The 26,216-nt window shown below is 43.8% G+C and overlaps 1 protein-coding gene and 1 long non-coding RNA gene across 3 annotated transcripts in view; one reads left to right on the top strand and one right to left on the bottom strand.

Annotated features, from left to right (window-relative positions):
- The first annotated feature begins 5,869 nt into the window (after positions 1-5,869).
- LOC147583473 (uncharacterized) lies at positions 5,870-14,448 on the top strand. 2 transcript variants are annotated; one of them, XR_015248241.1, is made up of 4 exons: positions 5,870-5,957; positions 6,204-6,402; positions 9,158-9,252; positions 14,199-14,448. It is a non-coding gene; the product is annotated as an uncharacterized LOC147583473 (long non-coding RNA). The 2 variants fall into 2 exon arrangements; XR_015248240.1 differs by having other exon boundaries at positions 9,158-14,448.
- Positions 14,449-19,559: 5,111 nt separating this feature from the next.
- TMEM40 (transmembrane protein 40) overlaps positions 19,560-26,216 on the bottom strand; it is an 85,736-nt gene continuing 79,079 nt past the window's right edge. The window contains exon 12 of the mRNA XM_086697390.1: positions 19,560-21,422. Coding sequence (XP_086553516.1) covers positions 21,376-21,422 — 47 coding nt within the window. The 3' untranslated portion in view covers positions 19,560-21,375. The remainder of the gene's footprint in view (positions 21,423-26,216) is intronic.

Below are 26,216 nucleotides of genomic sequence, written 5' to 3'. Positions count from 1 at the left end.
TGGAACTGCTTTTTCAGTTCCATGCAGCATGATATTCCCCTTTTCTGAACTTAAAACCATTGAGTTAGTTTCTCTGTCACTTGTAATAGTCCTAATAAATGTTCCAGCAATTACATGTTGATTTCTTCTGACAATATTGACATTTACTTATGGTCATTTCTTTTTCTTTTTCTGAAGAGAGATATCCTAGAACATGAAAATCACTGGGGTAGCTATGCACTCACTTCCAGAGACAGCGTCTTTGAACTGAAGAGTGTCCCAGGCTCCAAAGATCACTGAGGGAAAGGTCTGCTCAGTGCCTTTCAGCCTTCCTTCCACCGTTCTGTGCCCTCAAATGACCTGTGTCACCCTGCCGGACTCTGAGGCTCTTGTGGATTCAGAGTTTGGTATTGGCCTCTCCACCTTCACCGCACTAGGATTAGTACATTGTGAGAATTTGGGTATTATATTATTAGCAATATTTGTATCCTTTACAAGTAGACATTGGCCCCGTAACATTGAGTAGGGGAGAACTGAGGAGTTTTGTTTGTTCAGTAAGTAAGGATGGGGGTCCTCTGGTAACCAGCTTCAATTTGTACCCCTTCATCTACCTCTCTAGGAGGGAAAGACTTAGAGATGTTACAAGAGGTCAATTTTCTGACACTAGATTAATAGAATTTGGGCTCATCTGTAGAACCCTCTTCTCAGGTTTGGATATGATTTAAAATTGGATACATTTAAAATTGTAGATCGTTTTCTGTTAGTTCATTTCCTCACTATGGTTCTGGGCAACTTTAGTTTTATCTTCCTTCTCAGAATCCTTTCAGTAATGTTGGTGTCCCATCCACATTTGCTCTATCAGAAAAGTCAGTATTTTCTCTTAGAAACAATTTCAGAAGCCAAGCAACTCCAAAACAAGTTGCTTAACACAGAAAGGAAATTTATAGTAACAATAGCTAACAGTGTTTGAGAACTAACTATATACCAGGCATAATGTCATAAGACATATAGTAGTAAATCATGAGAGTGAATCTCAGTCTCATAACAATCCTGTGAAATAGGTACCATTACCATTCCATTTTACAGATGAAGGAACTGAGGCAAGGACACAAAGCTAAGAGCAGATGAGCTCTGGATGCAGTTCAAGCAGTGCAACCCCACCCCCTACTTATTTTTTCAATGTCTTTTCAAAGTAAACTCTATGCCCAATGTGGGGCTCAAATTCAAGACCCCAAGATCGAGAGTCATATATTCTACCAACTGAGCCAGCCAGGTGCCTCCTTTTCTTACAAGTTTTTTCCCCCTTATTTTTTGTTAATAACTACTTATTTTTATGTAATTTCAAAGAGAAAATTTGCAATAGTACTATAATGAATTCACATAGGTAGAACCTATATGTTCAATCATTACAATATATTTGTTAAATAAATAAATAGGCATGCAAACAGAGTAAGTAATCTTAATTAAGAACATGTCAGGGCACCTGAGTGGCTCAGTCGGTTAATTGCCTGACTTCAGCTCAGGTCATGATCTCACAGTCTGTGATTTTGAGCCCCGCGTCGGGCTCTGTGCTGACAGCTCAGAGCCTGGAGCCTGCTTCAGATTCTGTGTCTCCCTCTCTCTCTGCCCCTCCCCTGCTCATGCTCTGTTTCTCTCTGTCTCAAAAATAAATAAAAAAAACATTTAAAAAAATTAAAAAAAAAAAAAAGAACACGTCAATATACCCAAAAACAAAGATCCATGTTGGCTGAAAGTCCCAAAGCTGATAGGGGAAACGAAGTGTGTCTAATATTTTCTGCATAATTTTTACTCGTTTCTGTATTTATCCTTCCTGAGGTTTCCTCACGGCAATAAAAAGATTTACAAAACCTCAGAACCTAGATAAATCTTAGAGACACTTGGTGCCAACCTCACTGCCCCTTGCTTTTGGCCTGAAGGAGGGACCACGTATTCTGCCTCCCAACCAGCCAGGGGCAGCTGAGAGCCCAGTGGCTTTAAAACTCAGATCAAGGGAGGGGCACCTGGGTGGCTCAGTCAGCTGAGTGTCTGACTTCCGCTCAGGTCATGGTCTCACAGTTCATGAGTTCAAGCCCCACATTGGGTTCTGTGCTGACAGCTCGGAGTCTGGAGCCTGCTTTGGATTCTGTCTCTCCCTCTCTCTCAAAAATAAACATTAAAAAAATTTTTTTTTAAAAAACCCCTCAGATCAAGGGAGCATGGCTGGCTCAGTTAGTGGAGTATTCCACTCATGATCTTGGGTCGTGAGTTCAAGCCCCACGTTGGGTGTAGAGATTACTTAAAAATAAAACCTTAAGAAAAAAAAAAAAAAAGAATTCTGACCAAAGCCCAGCTGTGGCACTTAAAAGCTATGTGACCTTGGACAGAGGCCTAACCTCACAGAGCCTTGGTTTCCTTATCTGTAAATGGAGCAAATACTGACCTCACAAGGTTATTGAGAGAATTGAGATAAGATATGTAAAGAGCTTGGCATCAAGCAGGGATTTAATACAAGTCCTTCTGCTCCACCTTTTCAAATAGCTTCCACACTTCAGATTATTTCCCTAGAATAGAGCCCTAGAAGTGGAACTACTGGACCAACTGGAATAAACATTTTTATGGCCCTTGATCTATATCGCCAGCTTGTTTTCCAAAAGGGTGCTGCCACCAGCCGTATGTGAGATTGCCAGTTCCCCTATCACTTTGCCAACACAAAATATTATAATTATTTTTCTGTTGGTTATTACAAAAAGAAAAGTACTTTATCGCTACTTTAAGTTGTATCTCTTTGATTAGTCATGTAGTCAGATATGTTTCCACATCTATGTTCCCTGTTTTTTGATTTATCTCTTCATGACCTTTGACTGTTGGGGTATTGGCATTTTTTCTTATCAATATTTGTGCATCATTGTGATGAAGATATTAACGTCTTTCTTTATTATTATTATTATTATTATTATTAAATTTATTTTTGAGAGACAGAGAGAGAAACAGAGTGCGAGCAGGGCAGGGGCAGAGAGAGAGGCAGACACAGAATCTGAAGCAGGCTCCAAGCTCTGAGTTTCAGCACAGAGCCCGGTGCAGGGCTCCAACTCACCATGACCTGAGCTGATGTCGGATGCTTAACTGACTGAGCCACCCAGGTGCTCCAGTGAAGAAATGAACTTCTTAAATATTGATGGCAAATGTTTGTTCCTAGACTTTTGTTCACCTTTTTATTTTGAAGCTGTTTCACTTATTTGTAATGATTTTGTCTTCATAATTGTTATTACTGTTGTGGTAGTTTGAGAGGTTTTTAAGCTACAGATGTCTATCATCTTTACTTTGATGCTTTTCTTTATGATTTATTCTATACAACTTCTAAGCTGTATCTCTGCAAGTGTAGACAATTCTGAGGAGCCAAATGCCTCGGGTTGAATTGGGTCTGCCCAATATGTGGAGGTCCTCATCCCCAGCACCTGCTAATGTGGCCTTCTTTGGAAGTAGAATCTTTGCAGATGTGACCAAGCAGAAATGAAGTCGTACTGGAGTGGGGTGGGCACTAGCCAAATATGATTGTTGTCCTTATTATAAGAGTAGAAGACAGATGCACAGATATACTCCACCCCCCCCAGTTACAGAGATTGGAGTGGTGTGGCTGCAAGCCAAGGAGCGCCAGGTCTTGCCGGCTGCCGCCAGGAGCCAAGGGAAAGGCAAGGAAGGATCCCATCCAGAGTCTCAGAGGGAGCACAGGCCCGCCGACACCTTGATTTCATTCATATTTCTGGCCTCCAGAACCTTGAGAGAATAAATGTCTGATTGTTTAAGCCACCCAGTTTGTAGGACTTTGTTATGGCAACCCTAGAAACTAATATAGACACCAAGCTAAGGCCAAATTTTCCTATCAAAATTGGAACCAAGGAGAACTGGACAGAAATGATCTCATGCTGAACACGGAAATGCCAGGCATGGAGAAGAATGGGGCCAAAAATACTGTTTTCCTAGCATCTAGGAAAATACCAAAACACCAAAATGAAACGCAAATAACTAAAAGACTTAAGTATAAATGAAACCATAGATGTTCCAGAGGAAAACGTCTAAATGTTAAAAAAAAAAAAAAATTCTTTTCAGCATAGGAGGGGCATTTCTAAGCGTGATACAGATGCCAGAAGCTGTAAAGGAGAAGGTTAATAAATTCAACCACATAAAAGTCAACTTTCTGCCTGGTAATAAATACCTTAAGCAAAATCAAAGGTCACATGGCACACTAGGGGAAAAATACTTGCAATTCAATTCACAAGGAGTTAGTTTTTCTCATATAAAAGGAGCTCCAAAAATCAATAAGAAAAGACTAAGTACCCAACAGAAAAATGGTCAGAGGATATGTACAGACAGTTCACAGAAAGGCACATGCAAATAAATCCAACATATAGAAAGATAGACACCATCATAATAAGAGAAATGGCTTTGAGAGACCACTTCTCACCTCTCAGATTGGGCAAAGTCAAAATTCATTTGGTAACTACCTCCCAATTATTTTTGGTATATTTTCGACTGGAAAGGCAGAAGGTTAAGACCACAATTACTGGGTGACTTCTTAAGATTTTTTGCAATGCTTTACTCTGGGACCCATAATTGTTGTTGTCATTACATTATTTTCACCTATTGGCATTATCTGAGTGTCAAGACCTCTACTGTATTAGAAAAAGCCAGTATAGCATAATGGTTAACTGTGGTGCAACGGTTAATTGCCCAGGTATGATTCTTGGTTCTGCCGCTTGCTAGCTGTGTGTCCTTGGATAAGTCATTTGACTGTTGAACCTCAGTTTCCTCATCTGTAAAATGTAAATGATGTAGTGCCTACTTCCTAGGTTATTAAGAAGAATTAATGAGTTGACACATGTAAAGCATTTAGAACAGTGCCTGGCACATAAGTACCATATCAATGCTAGAAATTAATATTACCACAAAGTGACTCTAAAGTCTGGAAATGTACAGAATTTTGTTATGTATTACCAAGAAACCATCTATTCTGAAAATTCCTGTTTCCAGACTTGATGGCCACTCTATATGTACTAGATGCTTTAAAATACATTCTCTTCTTTAATCCTCACAACCGTCTTGTAAGGTTTGCTTTATTACCTCCATTTCACTAATAAAAAGCAAGGGATCAGAGAGGTGAAGTTACGTCCCCAAAGTCACACAGCTAGTCAGTGCCAGAACCAACGTTCAAACTTCAATCTGCTCAGGTTCTTTCCACTCCATCTCAGGCCATCCTCTCCAGAGCGTCTTTCTCTGTCGCCCAAGGCACCCTTTTGGTCTACAGAGGATGGAAAATTTTCAGCCCGGTTCCACATGGCGAGCCCCAACCAACCGGAGCGCCTGCTTGGCTCCAAGGCCGCTGCGTGTCCCGAAGATTTATAGAGAAGGTGGAGAGCATTCCCATACCCCAGCCCCACCCTGACCCAGCATTCTAGAAGTGGAGAGAGAGGCTGGCTGGCTGGTGGCCCCGCCTCCTGAGAACTCAGGGGCGTGGGGAGGACTCTGCCCAATCCCCCCCACTCCCCCTCTCCCGCGTCTGGGGAGACGCCAGGGTTCGCTGTCACGTTCGGGCGTAAATAATGGCCCGCAATTCAGTTCCCTCCAACTCTGCCCTTCGGGTACAGGCCCCAGAGTCTCTTAGGTGCATCCATCCAGGCTGGTTCTACCGGACAATCAACGCGTGCAGAGTGTGTGCACTGACCTGTTTCTAAATAGATCTCATTTGGGCTGTGACTTTGAAAGTGAGCCAAAGGCCCCAACCTAAAATAGACAGCCTACTGCCCTGTTATTTTCATGGCTTAAAAAAAAAAAAAAAAAAAAAAATCTCTCCAAAGCAAAGCAAGTATTTTTATCACAGGCCTTGCTTGGAATAGCAACACCTATTTACTTGGAGGGAGGAGGCTGCTGGGGAGTTTCAGCGCTGGGTGATTATTCCAGACTCGGGAGAATGAGTACACTCAGTAGAGAGTATCCTCCCCATCAGAGGGCCGGCTCTTTTTGGCTTTTACCCTCCGAGCATCTCCAGCCCTCACCCCCACTCCCCTACATAATCTGTATCTTGCACACCCTCCCCTCCCACCCCATGCACCTCACTTTCTAAACTGCTCCTGGACCTCCGGATCCTGACCACAGGCTTTCTGCTGGATGCCTCACCTCAGCCCTCAGACTGTGTGCAGCCTTCACTCTTTGCTTCTCTCCGTGTCCAGAATCCGGATCTGGATGCCAAGAGCCATGCTAAGTATTTCTCATGCGCCATCATTGGATGTTAAGGTCTGTTCTGTGAGCTCAGACTATCATCAGCCCCATTTTGCCGAAGGAAATCCGAAACTTAGATGAACGGCCCAGGGGTCACACAGGCAGAGGATGAGCTGGGACAGCTGAACCGAGGCTGAATGGGTCCTAAGTGTGAGTTCCGGATCATTCTTTCACCTTTGTATGTTTTTGGTTTGTGGGGCTACTATCCCATTTTTTTAAAATAACTTATCTTTGTGTCCCTCTGCAGAGATGACCTCAAAATGCTACGTCTGGGGAGGGATGGGGAGTGAAAATGTGAGGCTTTTTCTTCACTTGTTTCTTTAAAGCTTCCTGTATATTTTTTATGAGCATATATATTTTTTTATTAGCGGAAAAAGAAATGCTAGTTTGAGAAAAAGTAGGCGCAAGCACTGAGCCATCCTGGCGGAGACAGTGCAAGGCAGCGGTTAACACACACACTTGGGAGCCCGGCCTTCTGAATGTAAATCCTAGCACCGGCCACTTCTAGCTGTGTGACCTTGGGTAGCTCATTTAGCATCTCTGCGCCTCTGTTTCCTTACTCTGGGAATGGAGGCTAATAATAGCATCTACCTCAGAACAGGGGCATGAGGATTAATGTGTAAAAAGTGCTCTTGGCAATATCTGGCTCACAGTAAGGACTGCCTGAGGGCCTGCCACCCCCTGATACCTCAGCCTGTAGAGGAAAGTCAAGGGCATGCAAAGACAAAGGCCCACAGGGGCCCAGTGGGTGTGGGGAGGCAGTAGAGAAGCCAGTGTCAGTGCTCCGAAGGATAAGGGCTGTAGCAAAGTGGAGAGCATAAAATTGTGGCTGGAAGGGGCAGCAGTGTTTTTAGGTTCAACACATTTTCCACAGGAGATGTAACTCTACAATGTTATTTGAAGTCCCTGAAGGTTTAATGTTGGCTCAAATTGAACAACATAAGATGCAGAGCTCCAGGTACCCAGGTGGCTCAGCTGGTTAAGCAGTTAAGCATCCGACTCTTGGTTTCAGCTCAGGTCATGCACAAGCTTATCATCCATGAGATCGAGCCCCATGTCGGGCTCTGCACTGACAGTGCGTAGCCTGCTTAGGATCCTCTCTCTCTCTTGAAATAAATAAATAAACATTAAAAAAAAAAAAAAGATGCAGAGCCTTTTGGCCCCAGGCTGCCAGCCTGAAGCCTCACTCCCAGGGCCTCCTGCTCCAGTGGCCCAACTAGCTCCCCAGAGGAACCTTGACACCCAGCATCAGAGTGTTGAGAGGTGGGCAGGAGTCACAGATGCATGTTTTTGCAGGGAGGGGGCACTAGCAACCAGGTAGGGATCATTCTCTCCATTTTACAGATGAGGTAACTGAGGCCCAGTGAGGGGTGGTGATTTGCTCAGGTTCATACACCATAGCGACTGATGCAACCAGATTCAAACTCAGAAATTTCTGATTCCAAAACCAGTGCTTCTAGGGCCATCTAGGAGTCTAGTACTTCCTCTCAGTTCCTCTAACCTCAGTGTTCTGAGACAGCTAATTTTAAAAAAATGTCTTCCTGGGTGCCTGGGTGGCTCAGTCAGTTAAGCATCCGACTTCAGCTCAGGTCATGATCTCGAGGTCCATGAGTTCGAGCCCTGCATCGGGCTCTGGGCTGATGGCTCAGAGCCTGGAGCCTGCTTCCGATTCTGTGTCTCCCTCTCTATCTGCCCCTCCCCCATTCATGCTCTGTCTCTGTCTCAAAAATAAATAAACATTAAAAAAAATTAAAAAAAACTGTCTTCCATGGTCTTTCTCTTTCTTTTTTTTTTAATGTTTATTTATTTTTGACAGAGAAAGAAACAGAGTGCAAGAGGGGGAGGGGCAGAGAGAGAGGGAGACATAGAATTCAAAGCGGGCTCCAGGCTCTGTGCTGTCAACACTGTGCCCGATGCGGGGCTCGAACCCACGAACCACGAGATCATGACCTGAGCTGAGGTCGGAGGCTTAACTGACTGAGCCACCCAGGCACCCCTCTCTCTCTCTTTGAAATAAAAACTGTTGACTACCAACATCATATCTACAAGAAAAGAGGATTTTCTTTGTGTGGCACACAAATAGTTAAATTAAAGGTGCAGCTGGCCACACAACTCTGGCACTAATTTGTAGTCACTTGCCTCTACTCAGCATCTGTCAACATTTCAGCAATAGTTTTTTAGTGGGCAATTCAATGCCTACTCTACATTGGGCAATACAATGCTCACTGCTACATAAAGAACTGTGGTGTTAAGAAACTGATCAGAGGGGCACCTGGGTGGCTCAGTCGGTTAAGCATCTGGCTCTCCATTTCAGCTCAGGTTATGATCTCATGGGTTCCTGAGTTCAAGTCCTGCATTGGGCTCCATGCTGACAGTGTAGTGCCTGCTTGGGATTCTCTCTCTCTTCCTACTCTCTCTGCCTGTCTCTCTCAAAATAAATAAACAGACTTAAAAAAAAAAAAAACACTTTAAGAAACTGATCAGAGCTCTTCAATAAGGAGAGGCTAAAATTGTGTGGAGATGGGGATGGAAAGGAACAAATATTCAGTCAGCTCTTAACATATGCAAGGCACGTGGGATCCTCATAACAACCCACTTTCTTTTTTTTGTTTTTGTTTTTAAAACAAAATTTTTTAATGTTTATTTATTTTTGATAGAGAAAGACAGAGTGCAAGCAGGGAAGGGGCAGAGAGAGAGTCAGACACAGAATCTGAAGCAGGCTCCAGGCTCTGAGCCATCAGCACAGAGCCCCACTCGGGGCTGGAACTCACAAGACCATGACCTGAGCCGAAGTCGGACGCTCAACTGACTGAGCCACCCAGGTGCCCCAACAACCCACTTTCTAAATACTGTGGAACTTCTGGGTGTTTCCTGAAGTGTCGATATTTTTATCCCCATTTTATAGCTGATAAATTGCAAGAAGAAGGAAGAAAATGAAAGAAGAGATTTCTCCAAAGTCATGTGGATTGTAAGAGAGAGAAGTTGCATCTTACGTCCAAAGTTTGTACTCCCAAAATTGTCCCTGGAACCCTCGTTACTCCAAGTGTGATCCCTGGACTACCAGCATTGGAGTCACCTGGGAGCCTGTTAGAAGAGCATACTCACAAGCTGGCCGCAGACTTGCTGGGTCACGAGCTACGTTTTACAGGACTCTCTGATGATTCTCGTGCACGCTAAAGTTTGGAAAGTCCTGCCATAATGAGTCCCTTCCCTCCTGACCTTTGTCTCCTCCCCACTGCTGTGGTGGGCCTGCAGAGCTGGTAGCTTCCCTGTGCGTTTCCAACTCTGTGCTGCGATGCCCCAAATGAGCTGGGGTGTAGTAAGCAGTCTTCTGGTCTTTATGCTCTAAATTCAAGAGTTTTGGCTTTAAACCTGAAACTTAAAAGGATCCTAAATACCAGACCACACATCCACATTTGTCTATCTTCTTCCTGATAGGTGGCAAAATACACCAGTTTGCCCAGAATCAAGAGGTTTCTAAGGACACAGAAATTGTAGTGCTAAGCTTGGGCAGTCCTGGGCAAACCAGATGGTTGGCCACTATAACCTCCTTATGGCCTCTCAATCACATTTAATTCACTACTTAGCACAGTAAGTCTCAGCCCTGGCCACACCTTAGAATCACCTGGGAGCTTCAGTGAAAAACAGGTGCCCTCTCACTAACTCAGATGAATTAAATCAGAACTTCTGGAGCTAGAATATGGGAACTGGTATGTTTTTTTTTTTTTTTTTAATTCTCTTTGTGATTTTAATGCAAGCAGAGTAGAGAGCCCGTGCTCCTGCTGCAAGTTATTTTTTGCTCTGAGTAGCACATTTTTCAGACGCATGAAGAATTGACTGAAGGAAGGCAATAGAACTTACTGGAAACTAGAGCTTACTGGATCCATGCTTCTCTTGCTGGTCAGCACCCAAGTGCTAGGAGCTATGCTATCTGTAAAGTAGAAATTATTGGTGCCCATTATGCAGATAAGAACATCGAGGCTCAGAGAAGTTAAGTAACTTGCCCAAGTTCACATAACTAAGGAATACTGAACTGTGATTTCAGGTCTGTTTTCCTTTATAACCCCAGAAGGTTGCTCTACACACTATCTCTGAGATAAATCTAGATTTTAACTTTGCTACTGGTCATGAGAAGACTGGGTGCTTCCCAGCTGTGAATCATCTTCTGCAGAGTGGACGATGGAGGCTCAGATGTATGAGTGGACTGTCTTCATGCTGGAAATTTCTCCATCAGGGATCCTTTCCCCTGAATCTATAAGACCCAAGTGGATCTAGTAATTTCTCTCCTAGGAGCATACACAAGAGAATTGGAAAGAAATGTCCCCACGGAGACTTGCACACAGAGTTACATTGCGGCATTGTTTATAATAGCCATAATGTGGAAACAACTCATATGTCCATAACTGATAAATGGATAAACAGAACGTGATATTGCCATGTAATAGAATATGATTTGGCAATGAAAAGGGATGAAGTACTGACATATGTCACAAATGGACGAACCTTGAAAACATTATGCGAAGGGAGAGAAGCCAGACTGTATGGTTCTCTTAACTTGAAATATCCTGAACAGGCAAATCCATAGAGACAAGAAAGAGATTGGTGTTTGCCAGCGCAGAGGGTGGGCTGGGTGCTGGAGGCAGAAGGGAGGAATGGGGAGTAATTGCTAATGAATATGGGGCTTCTTTTGGGGTGACCAGATGTTGTAGAATTAGCGGGGATGGTCATACCACTCTGGGAGTATACTAAAACTACTGAACTGTATTCCTTAAAAGGGTGAATTTTAGGGTAGATGAATTATATCTCAATCTGCTAACTGGAGTGCTCATTCATACATGTTTAGTGGCAGTATAAAATGGAGCAACCACTTTAGAAAACCGGCATTTTCTATAAGGTTAAGCTTATACCCACCCTATGAAACACCTGTTCTATTCCTATCTGTATTCCGCAAAGGAGTGCTTAAGTCCTTGCGAAAATATGTACATGGATGTTCATAACAGCTTTATTTGTAATATTTCCACACTGGAGACAACCCAAATATCCACCCACAGGATACCTGCTGTCCATATGATGGAACAGCACACAGCAGTGAAGGGACCTAGGGTTACCTGCCTACCAAGAACAAATCTCGCTGATACTATGTTGAGTAAAAGAAGCCAGACAAAAGAGCCCATACTCTATGATTGATTCCATTTCTCTGAGGTTCAAAAACATGCATAACTAATTGATGATCATAGAAGCCAGCAGAGTATAGACTGGGAAGAGGCATGAGGGAGCTTGTTAAGGTGCCAGAGGTGTTATATACATACCTTGATCTTGATAGTTGTTGCATGGGCATGTACATATGTAGAGATCACTGAGCTGTATGCAGAAGGTTAGTGCTCTTTGTGTACTTCACCACATGTACATCGTACCTAAAAAATCCAGAAGCTCCTCAACCAACAGTGACCGAGTCCTGAGGCTCCCTGACTGACCCTGAACAAAAGGCAGTGACCTGAAGAGGATAGAGACTGTGAAGTTAGATGGAGCTGGATTCCAGTTCAGCTCTGCTCCTTACCTAGCCCTATGATCTTGGGCAAGTCACAGAACATTTCTGATTTATAAAATGAGGAAGCACGCCTGCCTAACAGGGATTGCCTTGAGGCTTAAAGGCAAAAAATATATGTCAAGTCCCCAGCAGGTTCAGCACAAGACAGAACAATCCCAAGGGGCCAGTTAATGGTGGCTCAGACAAGACATCTCTGTCAGAAGGATACTGAGTCAGAGCCTTCCTGAGGAGAACAGGGACAGGTGAGGAATACACATAGCGAGGAGCAGAGAACTTATGAAACTTGTCCCAAGTCTTCCTGCCCTGTTGAAGATACCACCAGGACAGACCACATGGAGAAGGCAAGTAGAAAGAGAGAGACATGAAAAGAGAGAGGCCCAGTGTCCCAGTACCCAGCCGAGCCCAGCCTTCAAGCTGTCCCCATAAGGCGCAGCCATGAGGGTGAGCCATCTTGGAAATTCCAGCCCAGCTGAGATCCTGTATGACCATGGCCCTGGCCAACGTCGTGTGGAGCCGAGCCCAGTCAACCCATGGAATCATGAAGGATCATAGATGGTTTTTGTTTTAAGCTTTAGCCAAAACGAGAAGTGGTGGGTTCCAATAAACACCACCAAAAGCATGGGACGTTGGCTTCAGGACAGGGCAGTGGGCAGAGGCTCAAAGGGTCTTGATGAGGTTGTTATTGGAATCTGGAAGGGCTGTGAGGAGATTATTATAAAAGGCTGAGGAAAGGAAACATAAGTTAAGTACTGACAGAACAATCTAGTTAAGCTGTTCCTTGTAATGTGGAAAATAGAAAATTTAGTTCATGAACTTGTTGATTTGGCTAAGAAGATTCCAAGGCAAAATGTTGAAAGAGCCAATGGTTCATTTTAGCTGAGGTGTGGAGAGAGAGAGATGAACTAAAGAAAGAACTATTTGGTATTCAAGTGACTCTAAAGGAAAAGTTTCTAACCTCCAGCTTGCTGGGCTGGAAAATAAAACTGTTTCTCATTCCCACCCCATGCAGCCCAATAAAGATTCTCAAGGAGGGGCACCTGGCTGGTTCAGTTGGTAGAGCATGCGACTCTTGATATCGGGGTTGTGAGTTTGAGCCCCGCATTGGGTGTAGAGATTACTAAAAAATAAATAAATAAGCTTTAAAAAAAAGATTCTCAAAGAAAATAAAAACCAAAAGGGAGGGAAGGAATCTGGGGGCAAGAATCAAATCTAGGGTGTTGACGGTAAATGTGGCCTCAGGGTCAAGGTTAGAACAAGGATGCAGCTATAAAACCCTATGTTGAGGCTTCAGATGGATTTAAGGGTATATCAGGTAGATCCTCTCAGCTAGATGAAAGGCTTCTGACAATCTCTGAAGGAGTTGTCCCCTAGCAGCTTGCATATGGCCCAAAGTAGAAAAGCACTATTTCAAGAAGAAATAGAAGTCTGGCTTTTGTCTAATGGAGTAGATAATTTGATACATAGGAAACTCACAATTTTTATTTTACTAACTTGGACTGAAAAGAACAGAGACAGTATAAAACAGAAAAGTAGCCTTTGTGACCCCAGCTTCCTAAGAGCAGAAAACAGGCAAAGGTGGGGTGTTTCTTATGGAAAAGAAGGATGACTCTGATGTGGAGCCAAGATCCAAACACAGGCATACCTGGGAGATATGGTGGGTTCTGTTCCAGACCACTGTAGTAGAGTGAATATCTCAATAACACAAGTCGAGTGCATTTTCTGGTTTCCCAGTGCATATAAAAGTTATGTTTATACAATACTGTGGTTTTAAGTGTGCAATAACATGTCTAAAAAATGTATATTAATTAAAAAATGCTTTGTTGCTTAGAAAAAAAGGGGGGTTGGTGACTGGGTGGCTAAGTCAGTTCAACTTTGGCTCAGGTCGTGTCTCACAGTTCGAGAGTTCAAGCCCTGAATCAGGCTCTGACAGCTCAGAGCCTGAAGCCTGCTTTGGATTCTGTGTCTCTCTCTGTGCCTCTTCTACTCATGATCTCTCTCTCTCTCTTTCTCTCTCTCTCTCTCTGTCTCAAAAATAAATAAACTTTAAAAAATGCTTTATTGCTAAGAAATGCTAGCCATCATCTGAGCTTTCAGCAAGTCGTAATCTTTTTGCTGGTGGAGGGTTTTGCCTCCATGATGATGGCCACTTACTGATCAGGGTGGTGGTTGCTGAAGGCTGGGTAGCTGTGGCAATTTCTCAAAATAAGACAATAAAATTTGTCACATTGATGGACTCTTCCTTCATGAACCATTTCTCTGTAGCATGCGATGCTGTTTGATAGTTTCTCCCCACAGCAGAACTTCTTTTAAAGTTGGGGTCAATTCTCTCAAACCCTGCCACTGCTGTATCAACTAAGTTTTATGTAATATTCTAAATACTTGGTTGTCATTTCAACAGTCTTCACAGCATCTCCACCAAGAAACTACTTTCTTTGCTCATCCATAAGAAGCAACTCCTCATCTGTTCAAGTGTGATCATGAGATTCCAGCAATTCCATCATATCTTCAGGCTCCACTTCTAATTCTGGTTCTCCTGCTGTTTCCACCACAGCTGCAGTGACTTCTTCCAGTCAAGTCTGGAATCTTCAATTTGTAAAAAAGGCAATATCTTCTAAGTGCAATAAAATAAGATGTGCCTATAGAACCAATCCCAGCAAGCTGACCTCAGTTTTAGTCAACATACATTTCCTACCCCTGGAGCAAAGGGAACTGTACTTGGAGGAATTTCATGATTGTGATGGACCCATGGGTCCTCTGTGTTTCCCCTTTTTGAATGGGAGTGTATATTGTGATGCTCAGCTCCTGTCTCATTATAAGTTGAGTATGTGGGGGCAGATAACTTCTCCCTTCAGTCCACAGGACTTCAGATCAAGAGAAACCATGCCCAAGTGCCTCCTCAACAACTGGGTGAGATTTAGTTGTTGAAAAACTAGACTTCAGGCCTGAGCCTGAGGCTATAATGGATAAGAAATTGGGGATTATGGGAAGGGGGGGGATTTTATTTTGCATGCTAGAGGGAACTTGGGGACCAGATAGTAGACTAAGGTGGCTAGTTTCCAAGCATGGGCCCTAATGAACCGTGCCTCCTGATGTTCATGGCTTTGTGTAGTCCCTTCCCATGTTGAATCTGGGCTGTAGTCCCTTTCCATGTTGAATCTGTGATCTATTTTAACTAACAGAAGGCAGCAGAAGTGATACCATGCCAGCTCTGGACCTATGGATTAAGAGGACCTGGCAGTTTCAGCTTTTGCAGTCTGGGGAACCCTGAACTGCTTTATTAGAAGTCTGTCTACCTTGTGCTGGAAAGACCACAGGGAAAGGCCTTAGAGTGAGAGAGAGAGAGAGGCCCTGAAAGGACTTGGAAAGAGAAAATTTCAGCCTGCCCATTACTGCTCAGTCCAGACTTCCAGCCATCCCCACCAGTTGGCCAGACATGAGAGCACCATCTTGGATGTTCCAGCAGAATTGAGTCTTCAAGGGACTGCCACCACTGCTGACATCAGGTGGAGCAGAACTGACCCCAGATGACCCCAGTCAACCCACAGAATCATGAGAGATCATAAAATAGTGGTATTTTTAAGTCACCAAGTTATGAGGTAGCTTGTAAGTAAAACACCATTGGCCCAACCCAATCTGAAACCAAAGAACAAGGAAGCCCATTCATGGTGGCCATATAATCAACTTCCTGAGGCAGAGAGTAGAATGGAGAAGGGTGGAAAGTGGATCTGGAGGAGTAAACTGAAAATAACTAATTTTGGCTTTTTTTTAATGTTTACTTATTTTTGAGAGTGAGCAAGAGAGAGAGAGCGCGCATGCGCATGTGCGAGCGAGAGGGGGAGGGGCAGAGAGAGGGAGGGAGACACAGAATCCAAAGTAGGCTCCAGGCTCTGAGCTGTCAGCACAGAGCCCAATGTGGGGCTCGAACTCATGAACAATGAGATCATGACCTAAGCCGAAGTCGGACGCTTGACCAACTGAGCCACTCAGGCACCCCAAAGATAACCAATTTTGAACATGATGGCTTGAATTGGATGAGAGAGAGGGGGATTCCTGGGTATTTGATGTTTAGAATCAGGAGGATTGCAACACCTTTACCGAAGCAGGAAATGCTGGCCAACAACCAGGTTTGGGAGGGAAAGTCACGATTTTTGTTTTGTGTAGATTGAGGTGGAAAGGCTTTGAGACACTCATGTGGCAGGGTCAACAGAGAGGAATGTGGGAATCTTCGGTGTGTAATTATGGTAACTGCAGCTGAGGGTGTACATGAGCTTACCTGCAGAGGGGGTCAGAGTGAGTGAGAAAAGAGCATCGACTGTGCCCTGAGAACCCCAACATGTAACAGTCATGCCTTTTCCTTCCAAGGAGACAGACAAAGGGCAGCCAGAGAGGTAGAGGAAAATGAGGACCACGTAATGTAAAGGAGGCCAAGAAAAGAAAGTGTTGGGTGGACGAAGTGGTCTACCAAATGTCACATTGCTCAGATGTCAAGTCAGAAGAGGGCAGAAGGATTCACTGAGATTGGTAGCCTTCCTCCCTTATTAGACAGCATTAAATGAATGGGTCTGTGGGACTGGATTTGGCAAGGGAGCTGTTGCCAAAGCAAGGGAGCTGTTCCCAAAGAGTGAACCCAAGTAGCCGGTAAACCCATGAGGTGCCCAACCTCATTAGTCATCAGGGAAATGTAAATGCATACCACAATGAGATTCCATTTCACACCCACCAGATTGGCTAAAAATAAAAAGCTTAACAATACCAGGATTTGGCGAGGATGTTGAGCAAATAGAACTCTCATGCACAGTTGGTAGGAATGTAAGCTGGTACAACCATCTTGGGAATGGTTGGACATTAACTAGTGTGGTTGAAGATGTGCACAGTGTGCTGGGCCAGGTTCCCTGGGAAACAAGCTCTGAGAGGAGGCTTGTCTGCAAGAGATTTATTGGAGTACTCTCGGGATCAACACTTGTGAAGGGGTGAGGGCAGCAGAATTTCACACGGAGAGAAGATGAACTGCAAGGGAGTTGTAATAGAGACCTTAGTCACTGGGAGCTCTGAAAATGGATGGCTCATCACAGCTGTCCTGAATTGATGGAAGGGACCCCTACATTGGCCAATCACTGGCTAGGGCTATCTCCAAGGAGGAGTCATAACATTGGACAAGGCAGTCCTGCCCATTAAAGGGCAAGACTCCTGGCAGCTGGAGAGTGTGTGCCTGGTCCTGATAGAGGAGATGTGGGCACACACTACACCATTCGCTACACTTCTGTACCATTTAGATGCCCTGCTTTGTAAAATATGCTAACGCCATTGAAGAATGACTCCTCCAGGATTCTGATTCTTCTCTTTTTCTGGGGAAATTTTAGTAGGTTGGTGGAATGAGCTACAGCTCCCACACTGCAGCTAGTCTGCTTGTTGTCTCCTTCCTTTAACTACCCATTCTAGACTCTCTAGCCCTGAGCTCATGCCTGTGCCAGTCTAAGTGGCTTACCTAGTGAGATGGCCCAGACCTCCATCTCTAAGAGGTCCAAGACCCTGGTCACCATGCTCGTCTTCCTCATGGTTGCTGCATCTATTTGCCATCAAGAAACGCACAAGTGGGTCACCTCCAGAGTCAAATGTATTTCTCTCTGTCCTTTCTGTAACAACAGCTCTGCTTCCTTCTTATGTTGCAGTCAATTCACTTGCCAGGAGGGTGACTCCTCTTCTTCTTCTTCTTTTTTTTTAAGTTTATTTATTTATTTTGAGAGAGAGGGAGAGAGAGAGAGCACGAGCAGGGGAGGGGCAGAGAGAGAAGGAGAGAGAGAAAATTCCAAGCTCAGGGCTCAAACTCACAAACCACGAGATCATGACCTGAACAGAGACCAGGAGTCAGACACTCAACTGACTGAGCCACCCAGGTGCCCCGGGTGACTCCTCTTCTTGCCTGCTTGCCTCTTGGCACCAGTAGGCTGAAATGATCAGGTAGCAGCTATAGCTTAAAGTGCAATGGGGCTCTCATATCTCCTGATGGAAGCACCCCTATGCCTGCACCTCCCACCCCCTACCAGGAACCAGGACCTGTGGACCTGCAGAGCCCAGAGCTGTGAGGATGGGGAGCCCATATTTTCCCAGTGGCTCACTGGGAGCATGGTGAGAGTCATCATTCTTACTCCCACCCCCTGATTCCCCAATCCATTTATTCTACTTGTAGACCGCACCCATCAATGGCATCAGTATAGTGTGGGAACTGCATCTTTGCAGAGTATCATTTCCAAATTGGTGCCTCAGCCGCATCTCTTTTTTTTCTAACTAAAGTACTTTTTTATTTTTAGATCCACCAAATGTTTTAAATATAACAAAATTTAATATACAAACTGGGATCACAACAGCATCCACAGGACAGCAGGAGTCGGGGAGAAGGGGGAAGAGGGGGGAGGGCAGGTTTTCAGGTTCCTAACTGCCTCTTTCACCCACAGTCCCACATGTTGCCTGTGAGAACATGGTCTTAGCAGAGGACGAGTCAGAGTAGCCAGAGGCTTAGGGGCCTTGAGCCTGCTCTAAGTTCGGTAGGCCCCTCTGACATGACATCCTTGCCATCTGTAGATCCATTGCCAGATCCAGCTGGGAGACAACAGGAAAGTGGTTGTTACTGAGAGGACCCTTATCATTCCTCCGGATTCTGCTCCTCATCACAACTTTGGGGCATAAAATAGAATTTTCTAGAGATTGTTAGGTTGGCAAGAGCTAAAATGCATGTGGGAAAAGAACAGAAATTGAATCTGAGCCTACCTCCTACCAAGATTCCTTGCCTATGACTCTAGAAAGCTGGAGTCGTGGATCTGCTCAGATGTTTGGGAAAAGGAAGGAATGACAGAGATTTGGGCCCAAAAGGGCTGGAACCTTGCCGGCTCTTGACCAAGAAAGCCTCTAAGCAGACAAGGGAGGTCTGTGGGAAGCAGCTTACGGCCAGTGGTACTCAAGACACCATGATGGTACCATGGCTTTTAGGCAGACTTTATTGAATATATGGAGGAGAGAAACAGAAGTCAGAAAAAATTAAGAACTAAAGTACCTGCTTCTTAGAGGTCTGTGAAGTAGAGATACTCCTAGGCTGGGACTGGGAGAGACCCCAAACCTGTTCTTCCCTTGAGCCCAAGTTTGACCGGCTTAGATGTAGGCTTCAGCCCCGAAGTCCTCCAAAGGCCAGCAGCTTCTGGGCAATGTGGAATGTCATAAGTTCAGTGGATACCATGGTCATATGTCAGTACGACACCTTTTCTTTTAAAAAAATTTTTTTTAATGTTTATTTTTGAGAGAGAGAGACAGTGCACGTGTGAGCAGGGGAAAGGGACAGAGAGAGAGGGAGACTCAGAATCCGAAGCAGGCTCCTGGCTCCAGGCTGTCAGAACAGACCCTGACATGGGGCTCGAACCCACAAACCGTGATATCGTGACCTGAGCCAAAGTCAGACGTTTAACCAACTGAGCCACTCAGGTACCCCCTACACCTCCTTTTCTATAAAGTGAGTCCTTTGGACTAATGTGATATTTTCTTTCTTTTTTTTTTTAAATACAATTTGGGGCGCCTGGGTGGCTCAGTCAGTTAAGCGTCTGACTTCAGCTCAGGTCACCATCTCGCGGTCCGTGAGTTCCAGCCCCGCGTCGGGCTCTGGGCTGATGGCTCAGAGCCTGGAGCCTGCTTCGGATTCTGTGTCTCCCTCGCTCTCTGCCCCTCCCCCACTCATACTCTGTCTCTATCTGTCTCAAAAATAAATAAACGTTAAAAAAATTTAAATACAATTTATTGTCAAATTGGTTTCCATACAACACCCAGTGCTCATCCCAACAAGTTAATGTGATACTTTCTGAGACCAAACATTAGTAGATCAAACACTCTGCAAGTCTTTAGATTGGCTGAGACCCAGTAACCAGGAAAGGTAAACTCACATCAGGAATATGTGTCCCAGTCAAGATGAATTACTTCTTCTTCTATGTAGAAGAGGTCCAATTTAATTAACTTGCCACCAAATGGCTGGCGGGGCTCTTTGAAGGCTGGTGTCACACTGATGTCTCCATGTTGACATTTGTTGCTGGAGAATTGGCCACTCAGCAGTGGCAGTAGCTACATCACTCTTAGTGAATGCAGGACCTCTATTCCTGCCACATGGCTTCTTCATTGTGAGCCTATTATGCCACAGCTGGTGGCACAGACTGACTGATGACCTGGCTGAGTCATGCTGCCTGCTTGGTTGTTTAGTACCTCTTCCACGATGGATACTTTCTGGTGTCAACATATGATGCAAGATCTTCACACTTTGTCCCCCTTTCCATGGGCCCACACACAATCCTCTTTCCCAGACTGCCTTGTCCCCAGTCTTTCAATATTTATCCTTCCTGGTTTTGCCACTGCCCATCGTCTTTATTTATTCTTACCTCAGGCTACTTCTCTTGTCCACAGAATGGATGCCCAAGTGCACTGCCCCAAGCCCTACCCACTGGGAGGATTCACCTCATTCTTGTCTTAAAGGTCACCTCTGGGTGAGGCTGTAATGTCCCTGTCCTCCATTTTCAGCTTATCCCCACCTACCAAACAGACCTGTCTGTGAATCGTGCGTGGCCTTCTCCCTCCTTGTCAGCTGGCCAGAAGGGAGCCTCATGCAGCAGTGGGTGTGAGATGGAGGAGAGGTGTTGGTGGAACATTGGTGGATGACATGGGTTCTAGGCCACCTGCCTGTGCAGCTTATTTGTGACCTCTGGCCCTGCTTGTGCCTGATCCCAAACGCACCATCTTACTTTGGATTGCTGTCGAGTCCACCTGACATTATGACCTGGGGGGGTCATAATGGGCCAGCTTGTAATGGGCCATTCCGGCTACAGGATCACTTCATGTTCCACGGTCAGGTCTCTACCAGTGCCCACCCCAAAAGGAGATTCTCAAAAGGCAATAATTCTCTGTTGCTGATTGAATGGCTCTGCTCCAGAACACTAGGGGTCCTGATCGCGTTTATTTCACTGGGGTTGCCATAAACATGTGGTACCTTTTGCTGCACAGATACATATAATACCATAGGGTCTTCTGGGCCATATGACCTGGAAGGCAGAGAAGCCGGCAGTCCGGCCTGGATCTACTACAGAGCCCTTTTCCATGAGGATCTGGTCAGGAAATGACAGCCTTCCATGTCATTCAGAAAATAGGCTGCATTAGGGTAAAATATGCTGACTCCTGCCTGCAGAAATTTACCAGGTATTGCGCTTCCTTCTGAATGGTGAGAGGTACAAGATGCGATCACATGTTCCTTACTTTGCAGGGACTATCTCAGCAGGCCCCAGACCGCTCCTTCAAAACCACACCAATGTGGTGAGCCCCTGAAACTTAATAGGCTGAATAGCCTGTCTTCTAGAGTCCTTGCATCCTTGTAGGGTTTATCTCTTACTCTATAGAGCCACGTCCTCTTTATCCAGTCCTACAAACCCTACTTCACTAACAGAACAGACCAACGTGATGTTTTACCGAGGTCCGGATGGTCCAGTTCCTTCAGCCTTTATTATGAGAGAGAGCAGGAGAGAGAACACAGCCTGGAGGTAGATGGTGAACATGTATCATTGTCTGCCCCATGTAACAGTGAACTGTTTTGGGATCTGTTTTCCTATTGGGGATGAAAAAGAATATATAAGCCAGATCAGTGGTTGGATACCATGAACTTAAAGCTATGTTAATCTGTCTAGTAAAGCTGCCTCATCCAACACAGTGACTGCAGTTTGAATTACTGTTAGGTTTTTGCATGGGGCAGATTAGTGGATTAAAAAGGGGGCTAGATGGTGCCTGCTCCTCCTGAATCATTTAGATCTTATATAGAGACTTATGAAGAAAAGTATTCTCAACCTCACTTTGCAAATGAGGAAACTGAAGCTTTGAGGGTTACAATAATTTATTGTGAAACCTTCCGCTTTGTCAAATGTTTGACTCACAAGCTTTTGCATTTAACCCTATGAGATATCCAGCCCACAGCTGTCATTAGTGAATTTAGGAAAGTGAAAAACAAGATCTGACTGAATTGCTACATGTCCATACACACCCATCATGCTTTTTGTTGGAAGTTCCCCTAAGAAGGCTAATTTGGGGATCAAATGGGGCCAATTCTGCCTAATTTCTTAAGAGTGGGAAATCAAACCCAGTTGAGAAAGTTTCATTAGCTTTTATTCCTGGCCGCTTTTTGGATGAGCTTTATTTCCAAATGCTGTATGCCAGGATGTTTCCTCATTTGATTTTTCCAGGATCGTGATGGAAAAAAAAAAAAAAAAAAAAAAGAGGCAAAAGAATTGCCAGCCCAAATTAAACACACACGTGTTTTGACTCAACGATTCCATTTCTAGAATTGGAAACTTAATCTGAATAGTTGTAATAATTAAGATAATTAACTATTATGACAATTGTAATTATTCAGATAATCATTAAGGATGCACCAAAGATTTAGCTTATGAGAACGCTCCTGGAAGAACAACCTAAATGTCCATCATATTTTGGTGAGGAATTTGTCGGCGTGACACATAGAAAGACTTTGTAAGGCTATACACTAAGGCAGTGGTCCTCTAAGTGTGGCCTGGGGAGCGGCAGCATCAGCATCACCTGGGAACTTATTTAAAGTGTAAACTTTTGGGGGCACCTGGGTGGCTCAGTTGGTTGAACCTCTGACTTCGGCTCAGGTCATGATCTTGCAGTTGGTGAGTTAGAGCCCTGCATCAGGCTCTCTGCTGTCAGCATGAAGCCAATTTCAGATTTTTTGTCTCCCCCCACCCCATCTCTCTGCCCCTCCCTCTCTTGCTCTCTCTCTCTCTTTCTCAAAAATAAATAAAACATTTAAAAAATGTAAATTCTTGAGCCCCATCTCACACCTACAGAAATTCTGCAGTGGGGCCCAGCTCTCTGAGTTTTAACAAGTCTTCCTGGTGATTCTGTTTACATGTTCAAGTTTAAGAACCACTGCTCTAGGGGCTCCTAGGTGGCACAGTCAGTTAAGCATCTGACTTTGGCTCAGGCTATGATCTCACGGCTTGTGGGTTTGAGCCCCACATTGGGCTCTGTGCTCAGAGCCTGGAGCCTACTTTGGATTCTGTGTCTCCCTCTCTCTCTGCACCCCCCTCCACTTGCACTCTATCTCTCTCTCAAAAATAAATAAACATTAAAAAAATTTTTTTAAAAAAGAACCATTGCTCTAAGGTGTTATTAGAGATTGTTTCTTTCTGAGTGGAAATATTTCAATGTTCTTATATTTTATGACTTCCCTAAAGTAAACATTACATTGCCAACTGATATAAGATACCCAGTAAAAGAAAAAAAAAAGTGAAAAGAAGAAAAAGGAAACTCTGAGTTTAAGTGAAGGGAAGAAAAAATGTTAAGAAAAAACAAAACAGAAAAAAAGCATTCCCACCTCTCCTATGTTTTTTCTTTCCCCCACTTTATCTGTACCCCTACACCAATGGGAAGCTATGTATTTATAAACTTGATTAGTGCCTAGGACATTTTGCAGCTGCCTTTTTTTCTCATTTAATATTACACAGTAGCATTTCTGGTGATGCCATGGGCTCTAGAATCATCATCATCATCATCATCTCTCTCTCTTTCTCTTTTTTAATGTTTGTTTTTGACAGAGTGTGTGTGCAAGGGAGGGAAGGGCAGAGAGGGAGAGGGAGACACAAAATCCAAAGCCTGACACAGGGCTCGAACTCAAGAACTGTGAGATCATGACCTGAACCAAAGTCAGAGGCTCAACTGACTGAGTCACCCAGGCACCCTGTCATCATCATCTTTTTTTTTTTTTTTAATGGAGGTATTAATTTTGCTTTGTTCTCTTGGTCACCTTTCCCCCTGTGTTGTTTTCAATTTTTGCCATCATAAATAATGCCACCAATATTTGCACATACGCCTCTCCCCAGATTTCAAATTATGCCCTTAGGATAGGTTCTTAGAAGTGAGGTTGACGGATCAAAAGATAGAAACACTTTTAAGACTAACATTGCACAAGACTGCCAGTTTCCAAACAGTGAGAAATGTCATGATTTAAAATAGTTTTGCTAATTAACAGAGAAAATAAATTACTTCTTGTTGTTTAAATTGTCATTTCTTTGATTGTTGGAGACAATGAACAGCTTCTCTTTTCAAAATAAACTAATATTTATTCTTCCGGAGTTTGAGCTGGGGAGGAAAGCTCTGGACCTCTCCCCATTAACATCTCTGGGCCTCAGTCTCTTCATCTACAAAATGGAGTGATACCAGACTAATTGTGAAATTGAGATGAAGTTGGGAAAGCTCTTTCACACAGTATATTCTGCATCTGTGCATCACCATTACCCAACTTAGCATCAGATTTACCTAGTCATTGTAAAACCTTCTGTTTTGTCAACAATCCAGATAACTTTTCACCACAACCCAAATCTTGAAAGCCGCCTTCTTTTGCAACCTGGTGCCTTAGAAGGCTATGGGCAAAGTCCCCTCTTAATCTCTTCCGGTTTTTTGAGGGAAACACGACGACGCGTTTGTAGCCTTGATGGAGAAGTGCCGTCCATTAAGGCCTGAGGGTGTAATTATCTGACATGGGGGAGAAAACAAAGTTCAGGCACGCAAGGGCGCAGCTTCTCCAGCTCTGCAGACTTGACCTCGCGTTTGGGAGAAGAACCCATCAGGAGAGGTCAGAGACGCTCTTAGACCCAATAGAGACACTCCACGTACCAGAAACAGACCTGGGGCTGACCTGGCAGGTGCAGGAGCCAGAATACAGGTTAACTACTCTGGGCAAATTTCCTCTTTAATGTTTTTCTCCGTTGCTAGGAAACCTCATTTCGCCGCTGCTCACTGTTTAGAGCCCCCTCTTGTGTCCACATGCTGTAATCGTATCTTCAGTTGAGCAAAGAGTAAAGATTAGTTTTGTTTTGTTTATTTTTTTTTAATGATTTTTGAGAAAGAGAGAGACAGACCATGAGCGGGGAAGGGACAAAGAGAGAGAGAAACACAGAATCCAAAGCAGGCTCCAGGCTCTGAGCTGTCAGCACAGAGCCTGAAGCCGGGCTTGATCATGACCTGAGTTCAAGTCCAGCGCTAACTCACTGAGCCACGCAGATGCCCCTACTTTTTGTTTTTAATATAGGATTTGGTTTAAACCGTTGTTATTGTGGAATATAATACATATAAAGGTATCCAAGATAGACACACCAGTTGGAAAATAGTTACAAAGTAAACTCGCAGGTTAACGACCACCCAGGCAAAGGAGAACGCTACCAGTACCTCAGACCTCCTGCACCTGCCTCCTTTCCTGCTCAGTCGCTCTTTCTACAGTTTAAACATTCTGCCTACGCTTAGTGATCCGTGTATCGCTTTTCTTCACAGTTTTATTACCTGTATATGTGTCCATAATTAATATGGCTTTGGTTCTTTCTACTTGGAGACTTTATATAAATAAAACTGTACATCTCCCCCCAGTAGTAGGTCATTCCCGCTGCTCCATGGGGCCACAGCTGGTATTGCCAGACACCAATCTGGGGGCTGTGGAGTGGTATCTCATGGTCATTTTGTGTAATTTATTTTAGTTTGTAGTTATTTATATTTAATGTAATTTAGTTTAATTTCTTTAATTTATTTCCCGATAATGAGATAAAGCATATTTTCATGTTTATTGGCCAATGGCATGTCCTCTAATTCAAAGTGCCTATTCAAAATTTTTTTTTGGTGCTTTTCTTTTGGGTCGTTTGTGTTTGTAGCAGAAATCTCTAGTTCCTGATCTTGGCTAATCTTGGATTTCAGCAGCTATTATGGTGAGTAGATTTTTTTTTTTTTGCTTTTTTTTTTTTTTGACATGATTTCAAACATAAAGAGAAGTTGCAAGAATAAAACAAATATCCCTTTCACCAGATTCCCAAATGTTAACATATTACCACATTTATTTTATCCTCCCTAAGTACATTTTTCCTGAATTTAAGAGCAACTTGAAAACATGATCCCTCTTTATCCTAAATCCTTCAGTGTGTGTTTACTAAAAACAAGGGCATTTCCTTACATAGACACAGTAGGGTGATCAAAGCCAAGAAACTAACAGCGATACATTAATAATGTCTTAATAGTGACACATTGGTAATGTTTTATTGATCCCAATCATGTCCTCTATAACTGAAGAAAATTCAAGATCATGTTTATATTCACTTGTGATATCTCTTTAGCCTCCATTAATCTGTAACAGCTCCTTTGTCTTGTATAACATTGACACTTTTGAAGAATGTGGATCAGTTATTTTGTAAAATGTCCCTTGATCTGAGTTTGCCAGATATTTCCTCATGATGAGATTCAGTTTATGTATTTAGGCAGGAATGTCACAGTAGTGATGCTGTTTTCCAAAGCATCATTTTAAAGCCCCAAATCCATCCAATGCATTGTTCGTTCCTTTAGAGGTAAG

This window comes from Puma concolor, chromosome A2, assembly GCF_028749965.1.
Source record: "Puma concolor isolate L17-30 chromosome A2, mPumCon1.1.hap2, whole genome shotgun sequence".
Classification (NCBI taxonomy): domain Eukaryota; kingdom Metazoa; phylum Chordata; class Mammalia; order Carnivora; family Felidae; genus Puma; species Puma concolor.
This window is presented reverse-complemented; position numbering and strand designations above follow the sequence as displayed.